Source organism: Rhineura floridana, chromosome 6, assembly GCF_030035675.1.
Source record: "Rhineura floridana isolate rRhiFlo1 chromosome 6, rRhiFlo1.hap2, whole genome shotgun sequence".
NCBI lineage: Eukaryota > Metazoa > Chordata > Lepidosauria > Squamata > Rhineuridae > Rhineura > Rhineura floridana.
The window spans coordinates 2,931,602-2,955,868 of NC_084485.1; the positions used below are offsets into that span (position 1 = coordinate 2,931,602).

General features: G+C 46.0%; 1 protein-coding gene across 1 annotated transcript in view; it reads right to left on the reverse strand.

Moving 5' to 3' along the window:
• The window catches only part of TGM2 (transglutaminase 2), a 73,715-nt gene that overhangs the window by 44,555 nt on the left and 4,893 nt on the right, over positions 1-24,267 (reverse strand). The window contains exons 2-3 of the mRNA XM_061630765.1: positions 18,712-18,891; positions 1,399-1,641 (exon numbers count right to left, since the gene is read on the reverse strand). Of these exons, the coding sequence (XP_061486749.1) occupies positions 1,399-1,641; positions 18,712-18,891 (423 nt within the window). The remainder of the gene's footprint in view (positions 1-1,398; positions 1,642-18,711; positions 18,892-24,267) is intronic.

Here is a 24,267-nt window from a genome sequence, read left to right on the forward strand (position 1 = left end):
TAGCTGCTCCTATCAGGAAAGCAGGCAAGACAGGTTCTGCCAGGGGCAACCCTATTGCTACCACAGCTCTCCATAAAACGGAGTCCGCTGAAATTGGGTCTGAAATTGGTAGGCCATCCCCATGGATGACTGGTCTCCCCTGCCCTCCACTTGACATCATGCAGCTAGGTGTTCTCCAAGGGCTGTCTGTGGGCACAGCTGCCCTCCCCCTGATTCCTTCAGCACCACCCTCCCACCCCTCTCTTTCTGATCTGTCTTGGGCTTCCTGAAGAGGGCAAGAAAGGTGCTGTCCCTCCCCCCCCATGTTGAATCCTTAGCTGCAGTGGTCCTCCCTGAGGCATTCCAGTTAGACTTGGGGACCAGTTCACTTATCCTAGCTTACGGAGGACGGGCCATAGCTCAGTGGTGGAGCATCTGATGCAGAAGATGACTAGTTACGGAAGATGACCAGTTGCTGGAGACCTCAGAAGGGGAGAGCACTATTGCGCTCAGGTCCCGCTTGTGGACTTCCCAGTGGGCATCTGGTTCATCACTGTGCCAACAGGATGCTGGACTAGATGGGCCCCCTTTGGTCTGATCCAGCAGGCTCTTCTTAGGTTCTTAGGGTCCCTGGTTCAATCCCAGCATCTCCAGGTAGTTCTGAGAATATCCCCCATCTGTAAATCTTAGAGAAGCCCTGACAGTCAGCGCAGACAATACTGAGTTAGGTGGATGAATGGTCTGACTTGGTACAAGGCTCCTTGTGGCCTCTAGAAAGGTCAAGAGAAAAGCAGCCTGGAAAAGGACCGCACGCTGCTGGGCCGTGGGGAGCACTGAGGAGAGCACTCTTGGGGGAAGTGGCAACCTTCCCTGTCTCTCACTGTGGCCCCTCTCACTGTCCATCTGTCCTTCATGCCCTGGAATCAGTGCAAGGGTCTGGGAAGCCTGTTGTCTTGGAGAGGGAAGGCAAAGTGGCTGTCATCATGTCCCCTTCAGGAAAACCAAATACCCCAGAAAGTCAAATACCTCAGCACATGAGAGGGAGGCACTGGCCAGGTGTTGTTGGTCCCACCTTGTCACTGCCAAAACTTCCAGGAAGTTTCCACACTCCTGGCATACATGTCACAAATTGGATGGGGCCAGAGGTAAAGAAGTGGCCCTGCCTCCCACTAACAGCCAAGGTCTTTCCCAGCACTGCAACCTGACAGCCTTTGAAACTGGATTTGGATGTTTTGGATTACAGCTCCCATCAGCCCTGACCAGCATGACTGCTGTCGCTGGGGCTGATGGGACTTGTAGCCCCAAACTTCCAGAGGGCACCGGGTTGGCAAAGGCTGGCGTAGACAGTACTGAGCTAGATAGCCCAACGATCAGGCAGCTTCCTCTGCCCGTTCCCAAGGAGGCCTGTGGAAGACCTACCTGGACACCAAGGGTTAAAGAGCAAGACAAATTCCCCAAGGCTGACGCTGGAGCCCTGATGATCTGTGGAAGCATCCATGGTCAGGTGGTACCGGCCAATCCTGGCATCAGGAGGGGAGACGATGGACACGCTCAGGGAGGTTCCATCCTGGCATTCTACAGCTGAGCTCCAGGCTGCCCCTTCCAGGGTGCAGGAAAGAGGAAAGTGAGACCTGGTCCCTGATGTCTCAATGGGGCAAGGTCCTGCAGGAAGAAGGAAAACAGTCTGGTCAGCAACCTTTGTCGTAGGAACTCTGCTCCGGGGCTCCCTGGGCCCACACTTGAACAGGCAGTGAGCAGCGGCTTTGCAGGGCGTTCCCCCTCAAGACAGCAGCCCTGCCAGGAATAGACCTGCTGCCAGTCTCGTGTCTGAGGCCTTTTGCAACCTGCAGCCAGAAGCTGGGAAGTCGGAGAGGCGCAGGAGTGCCGGGGTGTGACTCCCAGAGTGCATGCCCCCGGGGCACAGCTCACAAAATGCACCACAAGCATTGCAAGGAGGGATGGAAACATCTGTCAGTTTCGGTCCTCTCCGTTCCTCATTTTTCCAGTCTTAAAATTCAGTTCTCCACATTTCTACAGCAATTTGTGAATTTTTCTTTTTAAAAAAATCCTTGTGAATTTCTCCTAATAAAACACATTTTTGTAGGCAGTTTTGATGAAGTTACACCTTTTTGCAAGTAATTTCTTGTCATATAATACATTTTTGTATGTTATTTTCACTCATATACAGTATTCATTTTTATGCACACTTCCTCCCAATATACGCATTTTTGTAAACATCCTTTGGTTGGAGAACCATATTTCAAAATCCAGATAATTGTGAATTTCGAAGGATGGCTGCGTTTCTCCTGTTGTTTCAGAAAGTGTGGATTTGATCGATTCAGCCTGAAATGTGAACTGAATCAAATTTCTTACCATCTCTAATTGCAAGGAAGTGGTCTCTAGGTGCGTACTTTGCATCACTCCTGCCTTGTTGCCTGTAGAATACACACTCATCTGACTGTATTCACAGGTGTTTCTGTGTGTGTTGTAGCACTTCACAACCCTCCAAAAATAAGTGTGCAGTGTGTACAGTACGGGAAACAATTATACCTCAATTGTAGCACCTCTGAAAAATGTCCTGCAATGTATTGCTTGTTTATTTGCAATCACCTTCCCCAACTGGTTGTCTTCCAGGTGTGTTGGAGTACAACTTGGCCATGCTGACTGTGGCTGATGTCCTAAACATCTGGAGGGCGCCAGGTTAGAAAAGGGTGGTTTACGATATTTAGATGTTAAATAAAAGATTAACTATTTAGATATATTCCTCTCAGCAGCAATACTTCCAACACAGTTAACACAGTTAGCACATATCAAATAATAGAAAGTTGGAACTGGAAAAGGCCTTGGGGGCCATCGACTCCCCACTTTGCTCCATGCAGGAATCTTGCCACTACAGCAGTGACGGGGGAACTGGGAGGTGGAGGGGTCCAGATGTTGCTGGACTACAGCTCCCAGGAGCCCCAGCACCCCACCTGGCCAATGGTCAGGGATGATGGGAGTTGTAGTCCAACAACATCCAGACCCCCCCATTAGCCACTCCTACACTACAGCCCCCCTGAGAGGTGGCCACCCAGTCTCTGCTTAAACACCTCAAGTGAAGGATATGGCTGGGAAGGAACCGGGGCTGGAAAGGTCCGTCTCTTTCGGGTCTCTCAGTTGCTCATTTTCCCAGTGTTAAATTCAGTTCTCTACATTTCTGCAGTGATATGTGAATTGGTTTTTTAAAAACAAAATCCTCATGAAAATTCTCCACCATTTTAGTGTGAATTTCTCAAAATCAACTCACTTTCGTAGGCAGGTTTGACAAAGGGACACATTTTTGCCAGCCGTTTCTCATCATTTCGTGCCTTTTTCCATGTTATTTTCACTCACATATTCATTTTTATGCATGCTTTCTCCTAATATATGCATTTTTGTAAATCTTGTTTAGTTGGCGAACTGCATCCCAAAATTCAAGTAAGTGCGAATTTCGAAGGACGGCTGTGTTTCAGTTCTCATATTGTTTCGGACAGTGCGAATTTGATCAGTTCTGCTTGAAATGCGAACAGAATTGAAATTCTCACCCATCCCTTGAAGGAACTCCCCAATTCAGGGGCGCAGCCTGTCCCACACCAGTCGGCTCCACTGCTGAACAGCTCTTCCTGTTAGGAGGTTTCTCCTAATATTTAAAGCAGGGATGGGCAACCTGTGCCCCCCCAGTGTTTGTGGGATTCCCCTCCTCACCCTTAGCCATTGTCCAGGCTGGCTGGGGACAGGGAAGTTAAGAGTCCAATAACATCTGGAGGGTTGTTGGGTAGCCTAGCCATCCCTGGTGTAACCGCTGACAGCAGCCAGACCCAAAGGCAGGGTTTTCACCAGTCTCCAAAGGGAAGAGAAACTGCCATTCTGGTGTCGTAGGTGGGAGGTAACTCCCTAATGCAGGGGCCAAGAGAGGAAAAGCCAGAGACCTGTCAGACAGGAGCAGGAGGATTGATGGGCAAGGAGGCTGGCTCCTACACAGAGGTTTCCTTGCTCCAGGGCGTAGCTGCTTGGTAGGGACGGATCAGAGTGATGCTGACTGGGAAGGCTTCTGACCTGCATCTCCTGGGGGTCATGGAATCAGGCACCCCCACCCATAACCTTGAGAAGTGTCCTTTTGCAAGCCATCCCAAAGACGCCACCACCGAACAAACATGGTCATAGTCTGATGCAGGACTAGACTAGGCTAGCCAAGGAAGGGCTTCTGTGGCGAAGCCGATTTTTCAAAGCTGTGCTTTGTACACCATCACTGAAATTGCTCACTGGTTTTGGTTTCATGTAAATGAATAACGTAATAAACAAATGTACAGATCTCAGGTGGCTGCACCTCACTGGTGCTGTTGCTCTGGCATCTAGCATCTCACAACCACATGCCGTGGTCTGAGAATAAGCAGGACAGCATGTTCCCATGTAAGGCGATGTGCAAACCAAGCCCTCACCTCCTCCTCCTCACAAACATAAGTGCCTTTGGGCAGCTGAGTCGCAAGTGGCCAAAGAAACACCATTGTCCTTCCAACTACAGCTGAGATCAGGAAATTGTGGGATTGCACCCAAACATCATTTACCTATAAAGCCTTACACTTCTTAGGACCACAATACCTGATGGAACGCCTCTCCCGACACAAACCCACCCGTACACTACATTCAACATCCAAGGCCCTCTTCTGGGTGCCTACTCTAAGGGAAGCTCAGAGGATGGCAACAGGGGAGAGGGCCTTCTCAGTGGTGGCCCCCAAATTATGGAATGATCTTTGTGATGAGGTGCGCCTGGCACAAACACTGTTATCTTTTTGGCACCAGGTCAAGACTTTCCTCTTCTCCCAGGCATTTTAGCATGTGTTTTTAAATTGCTTTTTTAAAAATGTGCTTTTCAATTTGTTTATTTCTTTTTAATGTTTTTAATTGTTGTAAATCGGCCAGAGAGCTTCAGCTATGGGGCGGTATACAAATGCAATAAATAAATAAATAATAAATAAATTTACTTCGGGGGCAGGGATTAACTTAATGGATCAGGTTTGCTTGTTCTCAGGGTTCGACTCATCTCTGCATTTGGATCCAGGAAGGAATTTCTCACTCAAGTCAAGATAGAAGGTGGCCTTCTCTGGCAAAATGTGACTTGGCTCACTTGTTTAAGTCTTCAGCAAGTACCTTGGGAATGCATGGGTCTACTATTCAGTTCCACAGCTGGGCAAGGCTCACATGTTATTTGATTACTGTTTGCATGTTGGAGCATCTCAACTTCTTTACACTGGCTGTTGCAAATACAGCTGCCTATAGCAACTCAAAACACTGCATCAGTGGGACGGCACGGTGGCCGTGTAGACAATCCCCACATGGTGATGACACTAGATCAAACAGCACTGCCTCACTCACTGTGAGCCAAGTGTCAGCCCTGCACTCACCTGTCCTAAGGCACTGGTGTGTGGAAAGGAGTGATCACCATCTAGAACCCATCCTGAAAGTCTATGGTTTGGATCCTACTTGATACCTCTGTCCGCTTAAGTGATCAACTCCTCTGCCAGCTCTTTTGTCTATCAGTAGTCCTCTATACCATATTCCATGACATTACCAAGGATATCCCTGTCCCCCGGAGCACATTTTCAGGAGGGGGCAGTGTTGGGGGGGCACAGAGGGAATGGCAAGGAGGGACAGGGAGAATTCCTTTCCATTCCATAAACTTTGTTCCGTTCATGGCTTCTATCTTTTTTCAGTTCATGCTGGCGAAAGTTGGATCTACGGATCCTCACAAATCAGGAGCTCAAGCCAACTAAGGCAGAATTATGTGTCTGGGCCACATTCCAGTAACTCTGAAATGTGCCTGAAAGAAAAGGGCATATGGACAGGCAGCCAAAAGCTATGGCAAGTATAATATATATGAAAAAGAAATAGGGTTGTTGAGATAAAATGCATAGTGCTGTCATTTTGTTGACCAACCACGGTCTGAAAGCAGAAACTTCCAGGTGAGAAAACCAGGAACTATAGTGACCTTTAGAGTCAACTAAAATTAAAAATTGCCCTCTAGGATGCACACCTTAACGTGGTGAGGGGGTTTGAGAGTGTTGAAGAAGCTGAGAGCAATGCCAGCAGGAGTCTAGACCAAGAGGCTAGACTCCAAGCAGGGGCACCCAAGGCAGAATGGTCAAAGCTGAAACACCAGACTAAGATGCATCCAAACTCAGAGGAAGGCAATGGTAAACCACCTCTGAATATCTCTTACCACGAAAACCCTATGAACAGAGTATCCAAAATGCAACACGAGATAGTGCTGGAAGATGAGATCCCCAGGTCAGAAGGCTCTCACTGAGCTACTGGGGAAGAACAAAGGATAAGTACGAGTAGCGCTGTGACTAATGACGCAGCTGGGTCAAAGCTGAAAGGAAGCCCAGAAGCTGATGTGCACAGATGCGAAAGGAGAGTCCGGAGTTGCACGACGCACACAGTAGGAACATGGAATGTGAGAAGCATGAACCAGGGAGAAATTGTCAAGAACGAAATGGAATGTATCAACATTACAATACTTGGTGTGAATGAATTAAAATGGACGGGAATGGGACATTTTCAATCAGGCAACTACAAAATATTTTATGTAGGAAATGAGAAATTAAGAAGAAACGGGGTTGCTTTAATAGTGAGAAGTGATGTAGCAAGAGCAATTAGGAGCTAAAATAGTGAGAAGTGATGTAGCAAGAGCAATTAGGAGCTATAATGCAAGGTCTGAGCGAGTGATATCAATGAGATTAAACGGGAAACCTATTAACATAACCATCATCCAAGTCTACATTCCAACATCAAACACAGAAGAAGAAGAATTGGAGAGATTTTATGCAGAAGTATAGGAAGAAATTGATCACACTCCAAAACAAGATGTACTGAAATCATGGGGGACTGGAATGCAAAAGTAGGAAACAGAGAAGAACTAGGAATTGTGGGGAAATGGGGCCTAGGAGTAGAAATGAAGCAGGAGAAAGACTTACTGAATTCTGTGAAGCCAATAATTTCACCAAATAGTCAATATAGGAATCAAAATTGATTATATACTTGGTAGCAGAAGATGGAGAAGTTCCATACTTTCTGCAAAAACAAGACCAGGAGCAGGCTGTGGTACAGATCATGAACTGGTAACATCAAAAATCAGAGTAAAGCTAAAGAAGAGCAACAAAGCAATCATAATGCCAAAATACAATTTAAATAACATCCCAGAAGAATATAAATATCAAATAAGGAACAGATCTGAGGCTTGGTTGACAGAGAACCAGAAGAACTATGGAGTGAAGTAAGAGACATTATCAGGGAGGAATGCAAAAAGACAATACCTCTTGCTAAAAAGAGAGAAAGATTTCAGTGGATGAGTGAAGAAACTCTTAAAATGGTTAAAGAGAGAAGGAAAGCAAAAGGAGATAGAAACACAGTCAGAACCCTAAATGCAACAATACAGCGACTAGTACGTAGGGACAAAGAGAACTATTACAATACGTTATTGTATAGAAATAGAAGAGGACAACAAAAAGGGTACAACAAGAACCCTATTCCAAACCATTAAAGAAATTAAAGGGAAATTTAAATCAGGAGTAGGGATGTTGCATTAACGGGAACACACTGACTGACTGAGATGAAATAAAAGGAAGATGGAAGCAATACACTGAAGAACTCTATAAAAGAGATGACAGGATGACAGATTCATTCATGGAGGAACCTTATGATGAAGCACCAGAAATTTTAGAATAGAGGTGAAAGCTGCTCTTAAAATACTTGGAAGAAACAAGTCACCAGGAACAGATGGCATACCAATAGAGTTGCTACAAACTACTGAGATGGAATCTGTCCACATTTTGATAAAAAATTGTCAGCAAATATGGAAAATTAAACAATGGCCCTCAGACTGGAAGCATTCAATATACATCCCAATTCCAAAGAAAGGGGATCCCAGGGAATGCAGTAATTATCGAACTATTGCCTTACTATCCCATGTAAGTAATGCTCAAGATTCTACAACAAAGGCTCTTACCATATAAAGAGCGAGAAATGCCAGATGTCCAAGCTGGATTTAGAAAGGGAAGAGGCACCAGACATCATATTGCAAACATACATTGGATAATGGAACGGACTAAGCAATTTCAGAAGAAAATCACACTGTTTTTACAGATTACAGCAAAGGCTTTGATTATATAGATCAAGAAAAACTATGGAATGCTTTAAAAGAAATGGGGGTGCCACAGCATCTGATTGTCCTGATGCGCAACCTATATTCTGGACAAGAGGCTACTGAAAGGACAGAATATGGAGAAACCAATTGGTTCCCCTTCAGAAAAGGTGTGAGACGGGTATATTTTATCACCCTATTCGTTTAATCTATATGCAGAACATATCATAGGTGAAGTGGGATTGGACCAAGATGGAGGTGTGAAAACTGGAGGGAGGAATATCAATAATATAAGATATGCAGATGATATCATACTACTAGCAGAAACCAGTAATGATTTGAAATGAATGCTGGTGAAAGTTATAGAGGAAAGCACAAAAGCAGGACTACAGTTAAACGTCAAGAAGACTAAAGTAATGACAACAGAAGAGTTATGTATCTTTAAAGTTGACAGTGAGGACATTAAACTTGTCAAGGATTATCAATACCTTGGCACAGTCATTAACCAAAATGGAGACAATAGTCAAGAAATCAGAAGAAGGCTAGGACTGGCGAGGGCAGCTGTGACAGAACTAGAAAAGGTCCTCAAATGCAAAGATGTATCACTGAATACTAAAGTCAGTATCATTCAGACCATGGTGTTCCCAATCTCTATGTATGGATGTAAAAGTTGGACAGTGATAAAAAGCGGATAAGAGAAAAATCAACTCATTTGAAATGTGGTGTTGGAGGAGAGCTTTGCGCATACCATGGCGTGTGAAAAAGACAAATAATTGGGTGTTAGAACAAATTAAACAAGAACTATCACTAGAAGCTAAAATGATGAAATTGTGGTTATCATACTTCAGACACATAATGAGAAGACATGATTGAAACATGTTTAATGCAGAGTTCTGAAGAAGCTGCCACATTTTTGATGACTTACACATAATGAGAAGAAGAATGAAAAGACAATAATGCTAGGAAAAACAGAAGGGAGTAGAAAAAGAGGAAGACCAAACAAGAGATGGATTGATTCCATAAAGGAAGCCACAGACCTGAACTTACAAGATCTGAACAGGGTGTTTCATGACAGATGCTCTTGGAGGTCACTGGTTCATAGGGTCACCATAAGTTGTGATCATGAAGGCACATAACAACAACAACGAAATAAAAATAATTAAAAATGGTGTTACTCGATAGATTGTGCTGTGGTGGGATAAACCCTTTGGGGTGACCACACATTTTGGCCGATTGAAATACTGGACTGTGTGTCCTTAAATGATCAGGTTAAAAGCTACCCACCCACTGCATGGCTGGCTGTAAAGTTCCACGGGCCAGTGGTCAAAAGATGAGCTTTACCACTGGCATGGCACCACTGTAGGCTGCAGGCAAGACAGATTTCTCCTTTCGCTCATCCCCATAGCTGTTTTCGTCAAGATGAAGCCCACAAGCAAAGGAAGGCTTTGCTGGTCTGGCTTGCAAAGATGCTTTGCCCTCTTACGAGACCACACCCGAGAGAGAGAGAGAAATAAACAAGGGCCAACTGCATACTCATGCTTTGGGCCTGCCTTCCCCGCCTGTCTGGCCACAATGACTCGCCTCTTTCACTGAAAGGGGCACTCCGTGTGCCATCGCCAGTCACAGGGCTCTCATACAGAGTGTACTGTCTGCTAAATTCATCCCACGCTCAAGCATTGCTCCTCCTCACTCCACCCTTGCTGTGGATGGAGTCAGATTCTGTGAGCAAAATTACAGATGAGCTCAGCAGAGTGACAGGGCCTCCTTGCCCTTCCCCCTTCGGTGAGGCCTCCCTAATTCGAGGGTGTGTGTGTGGAAATCTTCACTCCCGGGATATTGCTGTAGGAGCCCCAGCGTGAGAACAAGGCTTGGTCACCGTCTCCTGGAGTAGCCGTGCAATTACTCAGGGGAACGGGAACAGGAATAACTGTTCTGTTCCTCCACCTTGTTCCCAAATAGGGTCGACGTGTTCTTTCTCCCTCACCCCCTCAGACAGTTGCCAATTCAGAACTGCAGAGGATTCCAGGGTGGAGGCCTTGCTTCATTAGAAGTGTCCACAGGAGCTGTTTATCTGGAATTGCCCAAACAGTGCGGCCTCATAACAGACCGTCCCCACCCACTGGTTGCTTATAAATAAAACCTTCTCTTTGCACAGTGAGGTATGGAGCAGGCGGGCGTGTGGGCACGACAAGAGGGCCTCACTTCAGCCTTGCACTGCCCAGACTTCCTGAAACCTGAAGTCTGCAGTCTGGGAGAGACAGAAGCCCTTTCACCTGGGCAGATCAATGGAGATGTGTACACTTTGCTCCCCTGCTGTGGAGAAGAGCTATGTAAGCTTTGAGAGGTGAAGTTGCTTCTGCAATTGACAAAAGTATGCTTGGTTCCATCAAGTCTTTCCCAGTGTCATCAGTCATTCAGGACATGATCCACAAGGCCTTTCTCCCACACAAGCCTGGATGAAACGGAGGAGGGCTGGAACTCTTCAGCATGTTAAACTAGGCTTGGGTAGTTCCGCTCATTCTTGGGATATCTGCCTCATTCCAGCTTAGCTTGTCACATGAAGGAGGTTGCACTTAACCAGATTGTCCTGAGAACTTTGGAGAAGTGGGAGAAGTTCTGTTGCTGTGCCAGAATCTGGAAGACCTATTTCATTTATTTATATTGAGCCCAGAGTGGCAAGACTTGTTGACAACCATTCCCGAAGGCAGTTTTTAAACAAAAGGCACAGTCCTGCTGCATCATGACACCAGCAGAGGCTGGACAGCTATCTGCAGGAGATGCTCTAGCTGTGGATTTCCTGCTGTGAGCAGGAGGTTGGACTCGATGGCCTACAAGGCCCCTTCCAACTCTATGATTCTATGACGGCCTACGAGGCCCCTTCCAACTCTATGATTCTATGATGGCCTACGAGGCCCCTTCCAACTCTATGATTCTATGATGGCCTACAAGGCCCCTTCCAACTCTATGATTCTATGACGGCCTACAAGGCCCCTTCCAACTCTATGATTCTATGATGGCCTACAAGGCCCCTTCCAACTCTATGATTCTATGACGGCCTACGAGGCCCCTTCCAACTCTATGATTCTATGATTCTAAGTTATTCAGCAATTGAAAATCCCAGCAGGAAAAGCCATTATGTGCTCATTTCAGGTTGGAAAATGTATTTATTTATTATTTGTTTTATATCCCACCCTTCCTCTCAGCAGCAGCCCAGGGCGGCAAAATTGATGTGGTGTCTTCTTATATGGGTTGTTCCTCCTTTCTAATTCTTGTGGATATAGCAAGTTCTCTGAGCTCAAGAGCCATAAAGAAAATACCCCCCATCTTTCTGTGATATAGTACTGTCAGTGCTGGCAATGTAGAAGCAGTCAGGTATCAAACAGGCGGGGCAGTCAAGCCAGGAGCCAAGCAGGAAGTAAGTGGCGAAGGAGGGCCAGACAGCCTAAGCGGAGCTCAGACACTGCCCTTTGGAAGGACCATCGCAGCTCAGTGGGAGAGCGTCTGCCTCCCATGCAGAAGATCCCAGGTTCATCTCCGGGCATCTGCAGGTAGGAGAAACCGGAAACCCTGGACAGCAGCTTCTAGTCTGTCATTGTGGACAACGCTGCCTGCGCTTGATGGGCCAATTACTCAGGCTAAAGCCGCTTCCTCCATGCCTCCCCTGTGTCCTGGGCTGAGCTGCTCTGAAGACACTGCCAGCTGAGCCCTGCTTTGGGCTGTTCTGCTTCTTCTGGTGCACCTGGCCAGATGCCATCGAGAGGACAGACTGAGTGGCAAAGCCAGGGGCGGAGTTGGCAAACAGTGCAGTGCCAAAAACGTCTCCAGCTTTTTTCTTTTTACCATTCTCCATCAATTATTGAGAAAAGAAACTGTATTTGAAAATGATCAAAGAACCTTTTGGTGAAAGTCTCACGGATGGGATGCAGGATATTAGCAATGCTTGCCTGATACTTCTGAGGTGGCCACAATTTTGTGAGAGTCCCTTCTTCCATTCTACAAGTCAACTCATTGGCAGTCTGCAGCCTTCCTGGGTACTCCACACTTCAATTAAAGCCCAGTAAGCAAGAGATCATAGATATACTGATTAGATTTATATCCCACCCTTTTTCTCCCAAAGGAGCCCAGGGCAGGAAGCACACAAGTGATAAAACAATGAAGGCATCCAAAAATATCTAAGACCAATTCCAAGACACATGCAGGCTGGGAAAGGTCTGTACTTAACAGGCTTGCTGAAAAAGGATGGTTGCACCGAAAGGACAACAGAGACGGCACCTGTTTAACATTTAAATGTAAATGGACTGCCATCAAGTCAATTCCGACTAATGGCGCCCCTGTGAATAGGGCTTTCATGGTAAGTGGTATTCAGAGGGGGTTTACCATTGCCTTCCTCTGAGGCTGAGAGGCAGTGACTGCCCCAAGGTCACCCAGTGACAGTCATGGCTGTGTGGGGATTCGAATCCTGGGCTCCCAGGTCATAGTCCAGGACCTTAACCACTAAAGGGTCGGTGCCACCACACTAAAGGCCCGATTACTATATTGTATGGAACGGACCTCCTGATAAGATGGTATCTGCAGGAGGCCCTCACCTAGAGTGCAGTGATTGACTGGATATATAAAAGGAGTGAGGTAATGTTTTAGGTATCCTGGTCCCAAGCTGTGCAGAGCTTTATACACCAAAACCTGAATTTAGCCCAGTAGCTAATTGGCCACTGCAGGAGTTATCTCCTTCCATGAAGCTTTCTCTGCGGAGGCTGATGAGTGCTTGAGAAACGTTTCACTAGAAAGAAAAACACACACCACCTTTTGCCACCTCACAGTAATACGGTGAACTCAAGACTCGACACCCACTGAAATTCTAAAGATATCCTGAAGTGTCCTGAGAATGAGGCAGAAGCCCCTTCCACAGGGGGGAAAACGTTTGAGAAACTGGAGGGCACATTTTGGCACAGTTTGACTGAGAATGGTGGGGGACGCCAACCAGAGGAAGAGATCCCTCCCTTTCCTGCTCTCCAGGCTGAGCAGGTGAGGCTCAGTCAGCTTTATAGGACCAAGTGAGACCCAACCCAGCTGACTCTTTGTGTCATCCACAGAACTGGCAGTTGCAATGCCATCCTCTGACCATCCGCAGTGATGGCGCTGAAGCCACCTCGGTTCTGCAGCAGGGAGTGGTGGGACCCTCTGACAGAGTCCCCACTTTGAGACCCCCAGCGCATCTGTCACAAATATCCAGAGATGTCCTTTCTAATAGGGGTGGTGAATGAAAGAAACCCAGAGAGCCAAGCCTTGACGTTGCACACAGGTTAGGACCCGGACCCAGCGCTGAAGAAGTTGCCAGTGGAGCTGTGCTGATTTGGCACATTATTTTTCTTTGTTTTATCTGGCAAAGAACCGGCAAAGTGGGAGTCCTTCCTTGCAAAGCCACACACAGAACTGTGGGAAAGGCCGCCCGAGGCGCCAGCTTCCTCCTATTGTTTCCCTCCGGTGTCCTTTTTGCTTCAGCGCCAGCTGCCTGAGGCTCAGAGATAAAACGGGAGCCAAGAACTTTGGGAGCTCTCACCCCATCCCCTCCTCTTCCTCCCCTCCTCAAAAAGGATTGTGAAAGCTTTGCTCTGGAATAACCAACAGTGCTGTAGGCATTTATTAGGGCGCTTCCAGGCAGGGGCTTAATTTGCAAGCGATTCATTGAGATACCCTAAACGGGACATTGGGAACATAGAACAAAATTACTTGTCAGATTTCCCCTGGAAATTCAAGGCGAAATTCAGACAAAATACTGACTCGCATTTTGGTACCAGTGACGTTGTGCGGATGCTGCAAAACAGCTTGTGTGAATAAGGAGCATCGATCCCTCAATAAACATCTGTCTGGAATAGGGCTGGGGTAGAAATTCAATTTGGTTCACATTTAAAGATGAATCTATCAAATTGGCACAAATCAGTACAAGAACCAAAATGCAGCCATCCTTCAAAATTTGCACTGATCTGAATTTTGCAAGGCAGTCCTCCAGCCAACAGGGGAAACTGCTTGACAAAATATGTTCATTAGTGAAAGCTACTTACAAAAATGTGTTTTGTAGGAGAAATTCACACTAAAGCGCTGAAGAATTTCATGAGGACTTTTGTTTTTTAAAGCAAATTGCTACAGAAGTGAATTTAAGATTGGAAAAATGAGAGACGGAGATTGCTGAAGCTGACAGATCTTTCCACCCCCAGTCTGGAAGGACCTTTAAACAATTAATCACTGTGATGAATCACTGTGATGAATCAAGACTGCATCCCTTTTGGGCTGCTGTTCTGAGGTCACCACAAAGCCAAGGGTACACTTTGACTTGTTTTCTTCTTGGACATTATTGTAGTTTAAGGACAGAGGTGAGAAAGAGGATCCATTTGGCAGGCCAAATCCTGACCCCGCTCTTGCAATGGGCCACCCACCTGTCAATCACCCAAAGCCATAATGACATCAGGAGACAGAACTTCAGATGAAAGAACCAAGAGTGCCATGCAGGGGTTCAGATTGAAAAACCACCAACTTCAGTCTTCAAGGAAAGGATCGGGAGTACTTCCTTTTTGGCTGTGGCCTGAAGTTTCCGTGACCTGTTGCCATGTGTTCAGCCTCCATAGTTGGAGGGGGTATGCTTCCAAATACCAGCTGCTGGAAACCACAGGAAAGGAGACTGCTCTTGCGCTCCGGTCCTGCTTGCAGGCTTCCCGTGAGCAAGTGGTTGGCTCCTGTGAGAAAGGATGCTGAACTAGGTTGGCCCCCTTTGGGCTGATCTAACAGGCTCTTCTTATGTTCTCAAGTGAGGGGTGAGTAGAGAAAATGGTGGGTAGAGACACACTCACTGTTTTGCCGGTTCCAGTGTGTCTCCGCCTCTCTCTTCTGAAAACCGGGGCACACAACATTAGTCAAACCCCACCCCTCTTTCCTGTAAAACTGTGTGGGAGTAGCTCACGTGCTTTTTTGTTTTAATTCCGCTTCAAAGAGATTTCGCAGCTGATCGGCAGATCAACCTGGGTGTGGCTAATGCTTTGATCTGGCGACTAGTGTGTTTACAGCCCTGTATTGCCCCAGGTGAGAAATGGGCTGTGCTTCTGTACATGGTTATTGGTTCGTTGAAAGTTTGTTTTACTGAAGTAAGTACTGAATGGATGTAGTGATGTGGTGGCTGTAAGTAAGGAGAGTTTGAGTCTTGAGTGACTGGCTATGTGGGGCTTGTGCATTTAGACATTACTTTTGTGTAGTGTGAATGTGTATGCAAATGGTTTTGGTGAATGTATGGTTACGTGTGCTTCTTTTCATAATATGTAGGAAAGCTTTATCATATTAAATTGATTAAGAATAGCCGTCGCCGTGATCATATCACTCTGGTGTTAGTAGATCTACACTGGCTACCAGTTGTCTACCGGGCCCAATTCAAGGTGTTGGTGTTGACCTTCAAAGCCCTATACGGTTTCGGCCCAGTTTATTTGAAGGAGCGCCTCCAGCATCACCAATTATGCCGCCTGACGAGATCAGCCACACAAGACCTTCTCTCGGTCCCACCAGTTAAGATAGCGAGGCTGGTGCGGACCAGAGAGCGGACATTTTCGATTGTGGCCCCCACCCTCTAGAACTCCCTTCCTTTTGACCTTCGCCATGCCCCTTCCCTGATAGGTTTCCGCCGGGCCTTGAAGACCTGGCTGTTCAGGCAGGCCTATGGGATCTCTGGGGTGGGTTGCTTTTAATATTGGTATATTAATTATTGTTGGTGGTTTTCATTGGTTTTTATTGTATTTTATCATGTACATGTACGTCGCCTAGAGTGGCAGTTAATTCGGCCAGATAGGCGACTCAAAAATAAAATTTTATTATTATTATTATTATTATTATTATTATTATTATTATTATTATTATTATTATATGTATTGTTATGTTGCATTTTAATGCTTTTATATGGTTTGTTTTTGTGGTTTTCATTCATTTCGCTTCATTCACATTGTTTAGAGATATTTATTGTTCAGCTGTGTGACTTAAAACATGGAATGAATGTGGAATTTGCATTTTACTGCATTTTGAATGTGGAATTTCTATTGTATTTCTTTTATTAATTGTGTTTAAAGTGCTTTTAAATAAAACCTAATATCTGGCAAGGAGTTAGCAGCGGCCTCCACCAAATGGCTGTTTTAAGGCCCTCTTTGCTCCATTCCAAACCTGCCAACCATTCTTTTATTCCTACGAAAATCTGCCCAGCAACTCCCTGCCTTCATTTTTCTGATATTTCTGCCAAATTTCTGTTATTCACATCATTCTGCCGAGGACAATGAGGGAAAGGACATGGTGCTCTGTCGCCAGGGTCTGCTGCCGTTGTTGATGGGCTTAGGAGATCCTGCTGGGAAAAAGGGAGTCAGCCTCATGGAATTTTGCAAAGGGGCGCTGGAAATACATTTTGGGCCGGTGACCTGAGAGGTGCTGTAAAAAGAAACAAATGGGGGCTTGTAGAGGAAGCAGGTATTTCTGCAGACGCACGTGCTCTGGTTGTGCAGTATGGTGCTGTGTTGGGGGAGGTTGTGAGTGGAGGAGCAATTGAGGTAAGAGACACTCCTTTAGGGCGAGGGGGGGAACTGGAGATGGACAGCTGGGGTGGCATGGGCAAGGTAGGACAAGAGCTGCTCTTTCTCTAACTTCAAGCCCTCTAACTGTGCACCCTGCTCTTTGCTGTGTGGGTTCTGTTGCTGGAGTAGACTGAGGCAGAAGAGGGCTACGAAATAGTATATGAACTCCAGGCCTCAGCATCCCTTGCTGCCGCCTATGGGCCCTAGGGCTTGCACCTTCACTAGTAAGCCGATGAGGGATGGAAGGATCTGTCCATCTTGGTTCTCCCCGTGTCTCATTTTTCCAGTCATATATTCAGTTCTCCACATTTCTGCAGCATTTTGTCATTTTTTTTAAAAAAATCCTCATGAATATTCTCCAGCGTTTTAGTGCAAATTTATCCTAATAATCACATTTTTGTAGGCAGTTTTGACTATATGTACACATTTCTGCAAGCAATTCCCTGCCATAGATTGTTTTTGCATGTTACTTTTACTCATACATTCACTTCTATGCACACTTGCCCCTGACATGCGCATTTTTGCAAACATTGTTTGTTTGGTGAATTGCACTGCAAAATTCGATTAACTGAGAATTTCAAAGGATGGCTGTGTTTCGGTTCCCATATTGTTTTGGAAAGTGTGGATTGAATTTCTTGCCTGTCCCTAAAGCGGACCTGGGGGAAGCTTTCCCTGGAGGGAGCCAGGTCACCTGCCCTCCTTCCTCCTGTTCGGCAGCAACATCCAGACCACTCTTATACCACATCCCCCCCGCAAAAAAAAAGAACCCTGGGAAGTGTAGTTTATTAAGGTTATACTAAAAACTCTCAGCACTCAGAATTCCTTGGGGGAAGCCGTGACTGTTAAAGTGGTATAAGAGTGCTGTGAAGTAAATGGTGTAGTTGTGACCTCTGTGCCTCTTAACTGGCTCCAAAGTGTTTCTTTGTCCTTTTCCAACTAACTGGACGGGAGTTGTTTACCCAGACTCTGCTGGAGATTACATTCCAACAGCTGGAGAGAAATTTCCAGCTTTCAGGAACATAATTCCTGTCATTCGCTCCCATTGCTGAAACATCAAAAAATTATCCTGGACTGTGAGCAAACCATCAGCCTTGTGATCAACCAACATCCATAACAGTTTATTATTATTATTATTACAGTAGGACCCGGCTTTACAGCGCTTCGCTTTACGGTGATCTGCAAATGCGACGGTCTCAATTAGACGCAATTAGACTAAAGCCCCACTCATACGGCACTTGTTCCGCTTTTACAGTGGTTTTCGGGCATCGGACCATTCTATTCAATGAGTTCCACTTTTCGGCGGTTTTTGCTTTTCGGCAGGGGTCCGGAATGTAACCCGCTGTATGAGTGGGGCCCTACTGTATTATTGTTATTGTTATTGTTATTATTATTATTATTATTATAGTTTTAGACTAGTATTAGCATTATTTCAGATGGTACTGAGCCCTTCTACACAGCTGGATCCGCATTTAAAACCATTTCACCATTGTTCCTTGAACCACATTGGTGGACTATCCAAAGAGCAATTTCTCTGGGGAAAACAGCCAAGGCAGAAGGGAGCAGTCCTGGTTTACACCACTGAAGGTTGAGCAAATGGCAGACTGGGATGGGGCTCAGATTCAGACTTGCAACACACACGCACACACATTCACTTACTTGCTTACTTACTTACTTTAGAGTCACTTTTCAAATATTCATAAAATGCCCAGCTTAGTCCTATGCACAGTTCAATGGGCTGAACCTACTGAAGTCAATAGGCTTAAGCACATCTGTGTCTGCATAACACTGCTGACTTAGCTCGGTTATCACTGATTTGGAGCAGCCTCCCTCATCCTAGTGCCGTCCAGATGGTGTTGGACTCCAGCTTCTGTTAACCCCAACTCCCTTGGCCAGTGGTGAGGAATGATGGGAATTGTACTCCAGCAATGTCTGGCGGGCACCAAGTAGGAGACAGCTGATTCAGAAGTGTCCAGGGGCACTCACCTGTCTCAACGTAGAATGTGAGCTTGTCCACTCCTTCCTCATAGGCCCTCCCAGTAAAGTACAGAGTAATGGTGAAGGGCTGCCCCCTGCGTACGATGAGCTGCTGGCTGCCTGTTTCAGATGTCCGGTGGTCCCGATTGTTGCGCTCGCATTCCAGGTCCCATGTCTCTAACTGGAGATCTGCAAAGCCAAAAAAGAATTAAGAAACTTTTCTGCAGGGAAACTGTGATAGCATAAAAATGGCCAAAGTAGTCCCTGGAGTGCCTCTGCCATGAAAACTCTTGGATCACTTGGAGAATGGAGAGATTATTTCTCTCCTGAAAATGCAGCAACTCCCTTGCACCATACAGCACCCACACACATACCAAGATAGTCCACATGCTACGGAGATTATAGATAGTCCTCCTCTTTTGAGAGGCTAAAGGTCCTGTTGAGGCCTACCTACAGCCAGTGTATCTCAGGATGAAATTTATCTAGAGTTCTAGTTGTCCATTCATGTGATGAAAGCAGGGAGACAGCACAACTAACCTAACGTCTGTAATCTTCTACCTCCATATTAAAGCATCAGAGATCATGCTCATTGCATTGTATGTGGAAATGAAGTGGACTCTCTGGAGGTTGAAAGACTTGAAAGGTTGCCACACAGAGGAGGGCGAGGATCTCTTCTCGATCATCCCAGAGTGCAGGACACAGAATAATGGGCTCAAGTTACAGAAAGCCAGATTTTGGCTGAACGACAATGGAACCAATTACCTAGAGAGGTAGTGGGCTCTCCAACACTGGAGGCAGTCAAGAGGCAGCTGCACAGCCATCTGTCAGGAATGCTTTGATTTGGATTCTTGCATTGCGCAGGGAGTTGGACTAGATGGCCTTAGAGACCCCTTCCAACTCTATGGTTCTGTGATTCTATGAGGGGAGGGGAGGAAGCAACTTTGGTCCCCTACTCCCAGCATTATTTATTTATTTATTTATTATTTGATTTATATCCCACCCTTCCTCCCAGCAGAAGCCCAGGACAGTAAACAAAAGCACTAAAAGCACTTTAAAACATCATAAAAACAGACTTTAAAATACATTAAAACAAAACACCTTTAAAAACATTTTTTTTAAAAAAGCTTTCAAGACATCTTTAAAAAAAGGTTAAAAAACACATTGGTTAAAAAAAGGTTTAAAAGCATATTAAAAAACAATTCAGTCACAGAAGCAGACTGGGATAAGGTCTCTACTTAAAAGGCTTGTTGAAAGAGGAAGGTCTTCAATAGGCGCCGAAAAGATTACAGAGATGGCGCCTGCCTAATATTTAAGGGTGGGGAATTCCACAGGGCAGGTGCCGCCACATAATGGTTTAATTCTCATATTCGTACATCCCCAGCCATAGCAGAAACCTAACCAATGAAATCCCATTCTCTACAGTAGGGGTGAGGAACCTGTGGCCCTCCAGATGTTGCTGGACTGCACCTTCCATCATCACCCCTGGCCCTGGCCATCAGCCGTAGTGGCTGGGGCTGATGGGTTGGAGTACAGCAACATCTGGAGGAGGGCCATTGGGTCTCTACCCTTGCTGTAAAAGAGTGAGAAATGGGGTTGCATTAGCCCTATTATTTATTTTTCATATTTATATAAATGATACAACCAGATGTGTGAGGGAAGAAGTTCCTCCCTCCATCTGTTTCTAAAAAGCTATTGTATTGCCCCAACTGTGGGCTTTCAGGTTTCAGAGATACCGAGGAGACAATAAGACAGATTCAGGTTTGCTTACAAGGAGAGTTTATTGAGCAACTTACAGTGCGCGTACCCAGTGGATCAGACTGCAAGGTCCTGCACAAACCGTTGACCAGCCTGAACACCCAAACTGGGTATCAAGGGTGCTTATATAGCATTTACAAGCATTGCAATAATGTTTGAAGCATCATAGCATTTGATTGATTATCTTATTTTTGCAAAATCCAAGTGATAAGGCATTGCGCTAATTACCACTACTAACAAGCAGGTCATCTTGACATCTTGGAGCTACTCTTCCTGGCAGCACATCAGACCACTCCCTGGCAATGCAAGCTCGTTAGCCCCTCAGATAAGGTACCGGGTGGGCTATGAGCTAAGCCAATGGTACATTGACCGTTCTTTGACCTACCTTCCAAGCTGCCAGGAAAATAGCCCAATTATTGCAGGTGCTAAAGAATCAGAAGATAACATTAGAAGCCTTCATTTCTAAAAGCAACTATACTTTTGCTTTTACAATGGCCACAGCTATCCCAATACAGAAGAACAGGGCTGGTGCCAGGCATGCCAGGGCCCTTCGGCACTAGCCTGCCCCAGGCCCTGGCACACACACACACACACATGCACATCCCACCTATCTGTCTCTCCTGTCTTTTGCGGCTGCGCGCTCAGGGCTGCCATTAACCAAGATGGTGGCCAAGGTTTCCCTAAGGGGCTGAAGCCTCTGCCACCATCTTGGTTGATGGCATGCATGCTTGCTGCATGTGTGCATCCCTGCCATCAACCAAGATGGTGGCAAGGGCATCAGCACCCTAGGGAAACCTCAGCCACCATCTTGGTTAATGGCAGCCCTGTGCATTCAGCACACCCAGCTGCAAAAGACAGGAGAGACAGGTACATGGAGCCAGCGAATGGGCGAGTGGCTTGGAACCTCCTTTCCTGTGATCCACGGCAGAGTGCGGAAGGGGAGTGCTATTCCTCCCCCAACCTATTAAGGGGGCCCTTAGGGGGCCCTGTAGCCCCAGGGGCCCTCAGCCAGGGCCCAACCTGGCCTCTCTTTGGCCCTGGCCCTGCAAAAGAACCTCGTTATAATGTGATAGGGGAGGGACAAAGGATGCACCTGTATTATAGGGGTTCTGCATTATAATGAAGAATTCAGTGCTGTGCACAGTATTGTACTCGAGGACATCATCACACCAGTGGTATATCCGAATCTGCAGTACAACGAGCCGTGTTATAGTGAGGTTCTACTATATTAACCTATGCAGGATACAGGGATGATAAATTATGCCCTGGAGAAGAGGAGAATAACTATCTACAAATGTCTGAAAAGATGTCAACAGCATAACTGTTTGTTCACACATTTGCCCGTGAATGCACGGAGTGGAAAAGTGACTGATGTTCTCTCTAATACAAAGATTGTCTTTACATTATAGGGAAGGGTGTAGGGATGGAAAGTTCTGTCAATTTTGCTTCTCTCAGGTTTCTCATTTTTCCAGTCTTATATTCGGTTTGCCATTTATTTCTTTAAAAAAAATCCTCATGAAAATTTTCCAGCATTGTAGTGCAAATTTCAACTAATAAACATAGTTTTGTAGGCAGTTTTGACTAATTAACACATTTCTGCAAGCAATTTCTTGTCATATATTGCATTTTTGTATATTATTTTAACTTAGTTACTGTAAACTGCGCAGAGAGCTTTGTCTATGGGGCGGTATATAAGTACAACAAACGAACAAACAAATAAATCACTTATATATTCATTTTTATGCCCACTTTTCCCTAACATATGTATTTTTGTAAACATTGTTGTTGGTGAACTGCATTGCAAAATTCTAATAAGTGCAAATTTCAAAGAATAGCTGTCTTTTGGTTCTTATATTGTATTGGAAAGTGCAAATTTCATAAATTTGGCTTGAAATGTGAACTGAATCAAATTTCTCACCCATCCCTAGAAGGGTGCACATTGGAGTCAAACCAGCTGAGGGAATAGCTTGCTACCTAGTTGATAAGAGTAATGGGATGGGGGGGCTGGTATGGGCTGGTAAGGAAGGCTGTGAAATCAGCATGCCTAGAACTGCTTGAGGGAAGGTTGCACAAACACCTGCCTGTCATGCCCACAATTCAGAGGTGATTTCCAGACTGGAGCCAGGGCCGGCCCCAGACATGCCGGGGCCCTTGGGCACAAGTCTGCCACAGGCCCTGGCGCTCCCCTTCCATGATTTGTGGCAGAATCGCTGCCACGCATCGCACACCCCGCCATTCCCTTGCTTAACCTACCTTTCTCAGCTGTTCTCTGGCTGCACACACAGCCCTGCCCTTAACAAAGATGACCGCTGAGGTTTCCCTAAGGGGCTGAAGCCTCTGCCGCCATCTTGGCTCATGGCATGGATGCACGCACGCAGCACGCATGTGTGCCATCAGCCAAGATGGCGGCAGAGGCTTCAGCCCCTTAGGGAAACCTCAGCCACCATCTTTATTAAGGGCAGTGCTGCATGCGCAACTACAGAACAAGGTAGGTTAAGCAAGGGAATGGCGGAGCCACAAAGCTCTCACCGTGCAATCCGTGGCAGCGATCCTGCCGCGAATCGTGGAAGGGGAGCAGAGAGGCCCCTGTAGCCCCAGGGGCCCTTGGCCAGTGCCCCACCTGGCCACCCTTTGGAACCGGCCCTGCCAGGAGGAGTCTCCCATTTCTGTCGTTCTGCTCTTCTGTGGCCCAGCACTGAGAGTGTGGTCAGCCAATTGAGCACATGAGCATGTGTGCATTTCCCCCACATTTTCTTAAAGGAACTCTCAGTGGAGAAACCACAGGGGTGTGTATGTGGCCTAACCTTTAGGTGCATTTCACGTTGTGTGTGGGGGAAACAACTTATATTTTTGGCCAGGAAACTTCCTCTCATTCTAAGTTCAAGCCTGTCAGAATCCACTTCGCCACGGCAGCATTGGTGTCAGGAGAAGGGGAGGGCCTCTTCTGAAAAGAACCTGCCCCCTCTCACTGGCGGTCTGTTTCAAGCATTGATCACCCGGGTTTGTTATTCTTCATCTAGGTGTTTCCTTTCTAACATGAACCACACTCGCATCACCTCTTCACCTTCCTTTGGAAAAAGGAACAAAGCGAAGTTTAATGGCTCCAGCTTCCTTGCTCATGTTCCAGGAATTTAAGTACCGTCGCGATACTTGGATGCACAATTCTCCTGCAGCTGGGGCATTTTATAGGGTTTCATTCCCAGTTTGCATCATCATCAAAATGTGCAATAAAATAATAAGGACTTAAGAACAGAAGAATTAGAAAACAGTCCTGTCTTGGAGGTTCCAAAAAGCTAATAGCCATGAAAGAGGTCCCATGACGAATGGCTCTTGACAGACCCTCTCCCCCTCCTCTTCTCTTTCCTCGTCCATAAATGTGTCACATCCTCTTTTAAAACCAGGCCTGGTGGCAATGCATGCTTTATGTTATCTATTTAGTTTTTAAATTTTAATAGTGCTCTTCACCAGAATTGGTTCTGGCTTTACAGGTCAGTTTCCAAAGTTAAAAAACCACAGTTAAAAGACAGCAGATCAAAGAGCCATCAACAACCCTTACAACAACAGCCTGCACCCATAAGAAGGGTTTTGTCTGGTGCCTATAGGAAAGACATGGTGGTCTTCCGGGTGGCCCCTCCTTCCATCATAGCCTGTCTCGTTTATTCCTGGGGGACTGAAGAATTTGAATGTCTGAAAAGGAAGAACCCAGCTGACTGTGGAAATGAGAAGTAATTGGACTGATAACGAAGATAACAGTTGCCAGGGTTATTCTTGTTCTTGGCTTGTGGACATGTATATACAAGCATTTAAGGT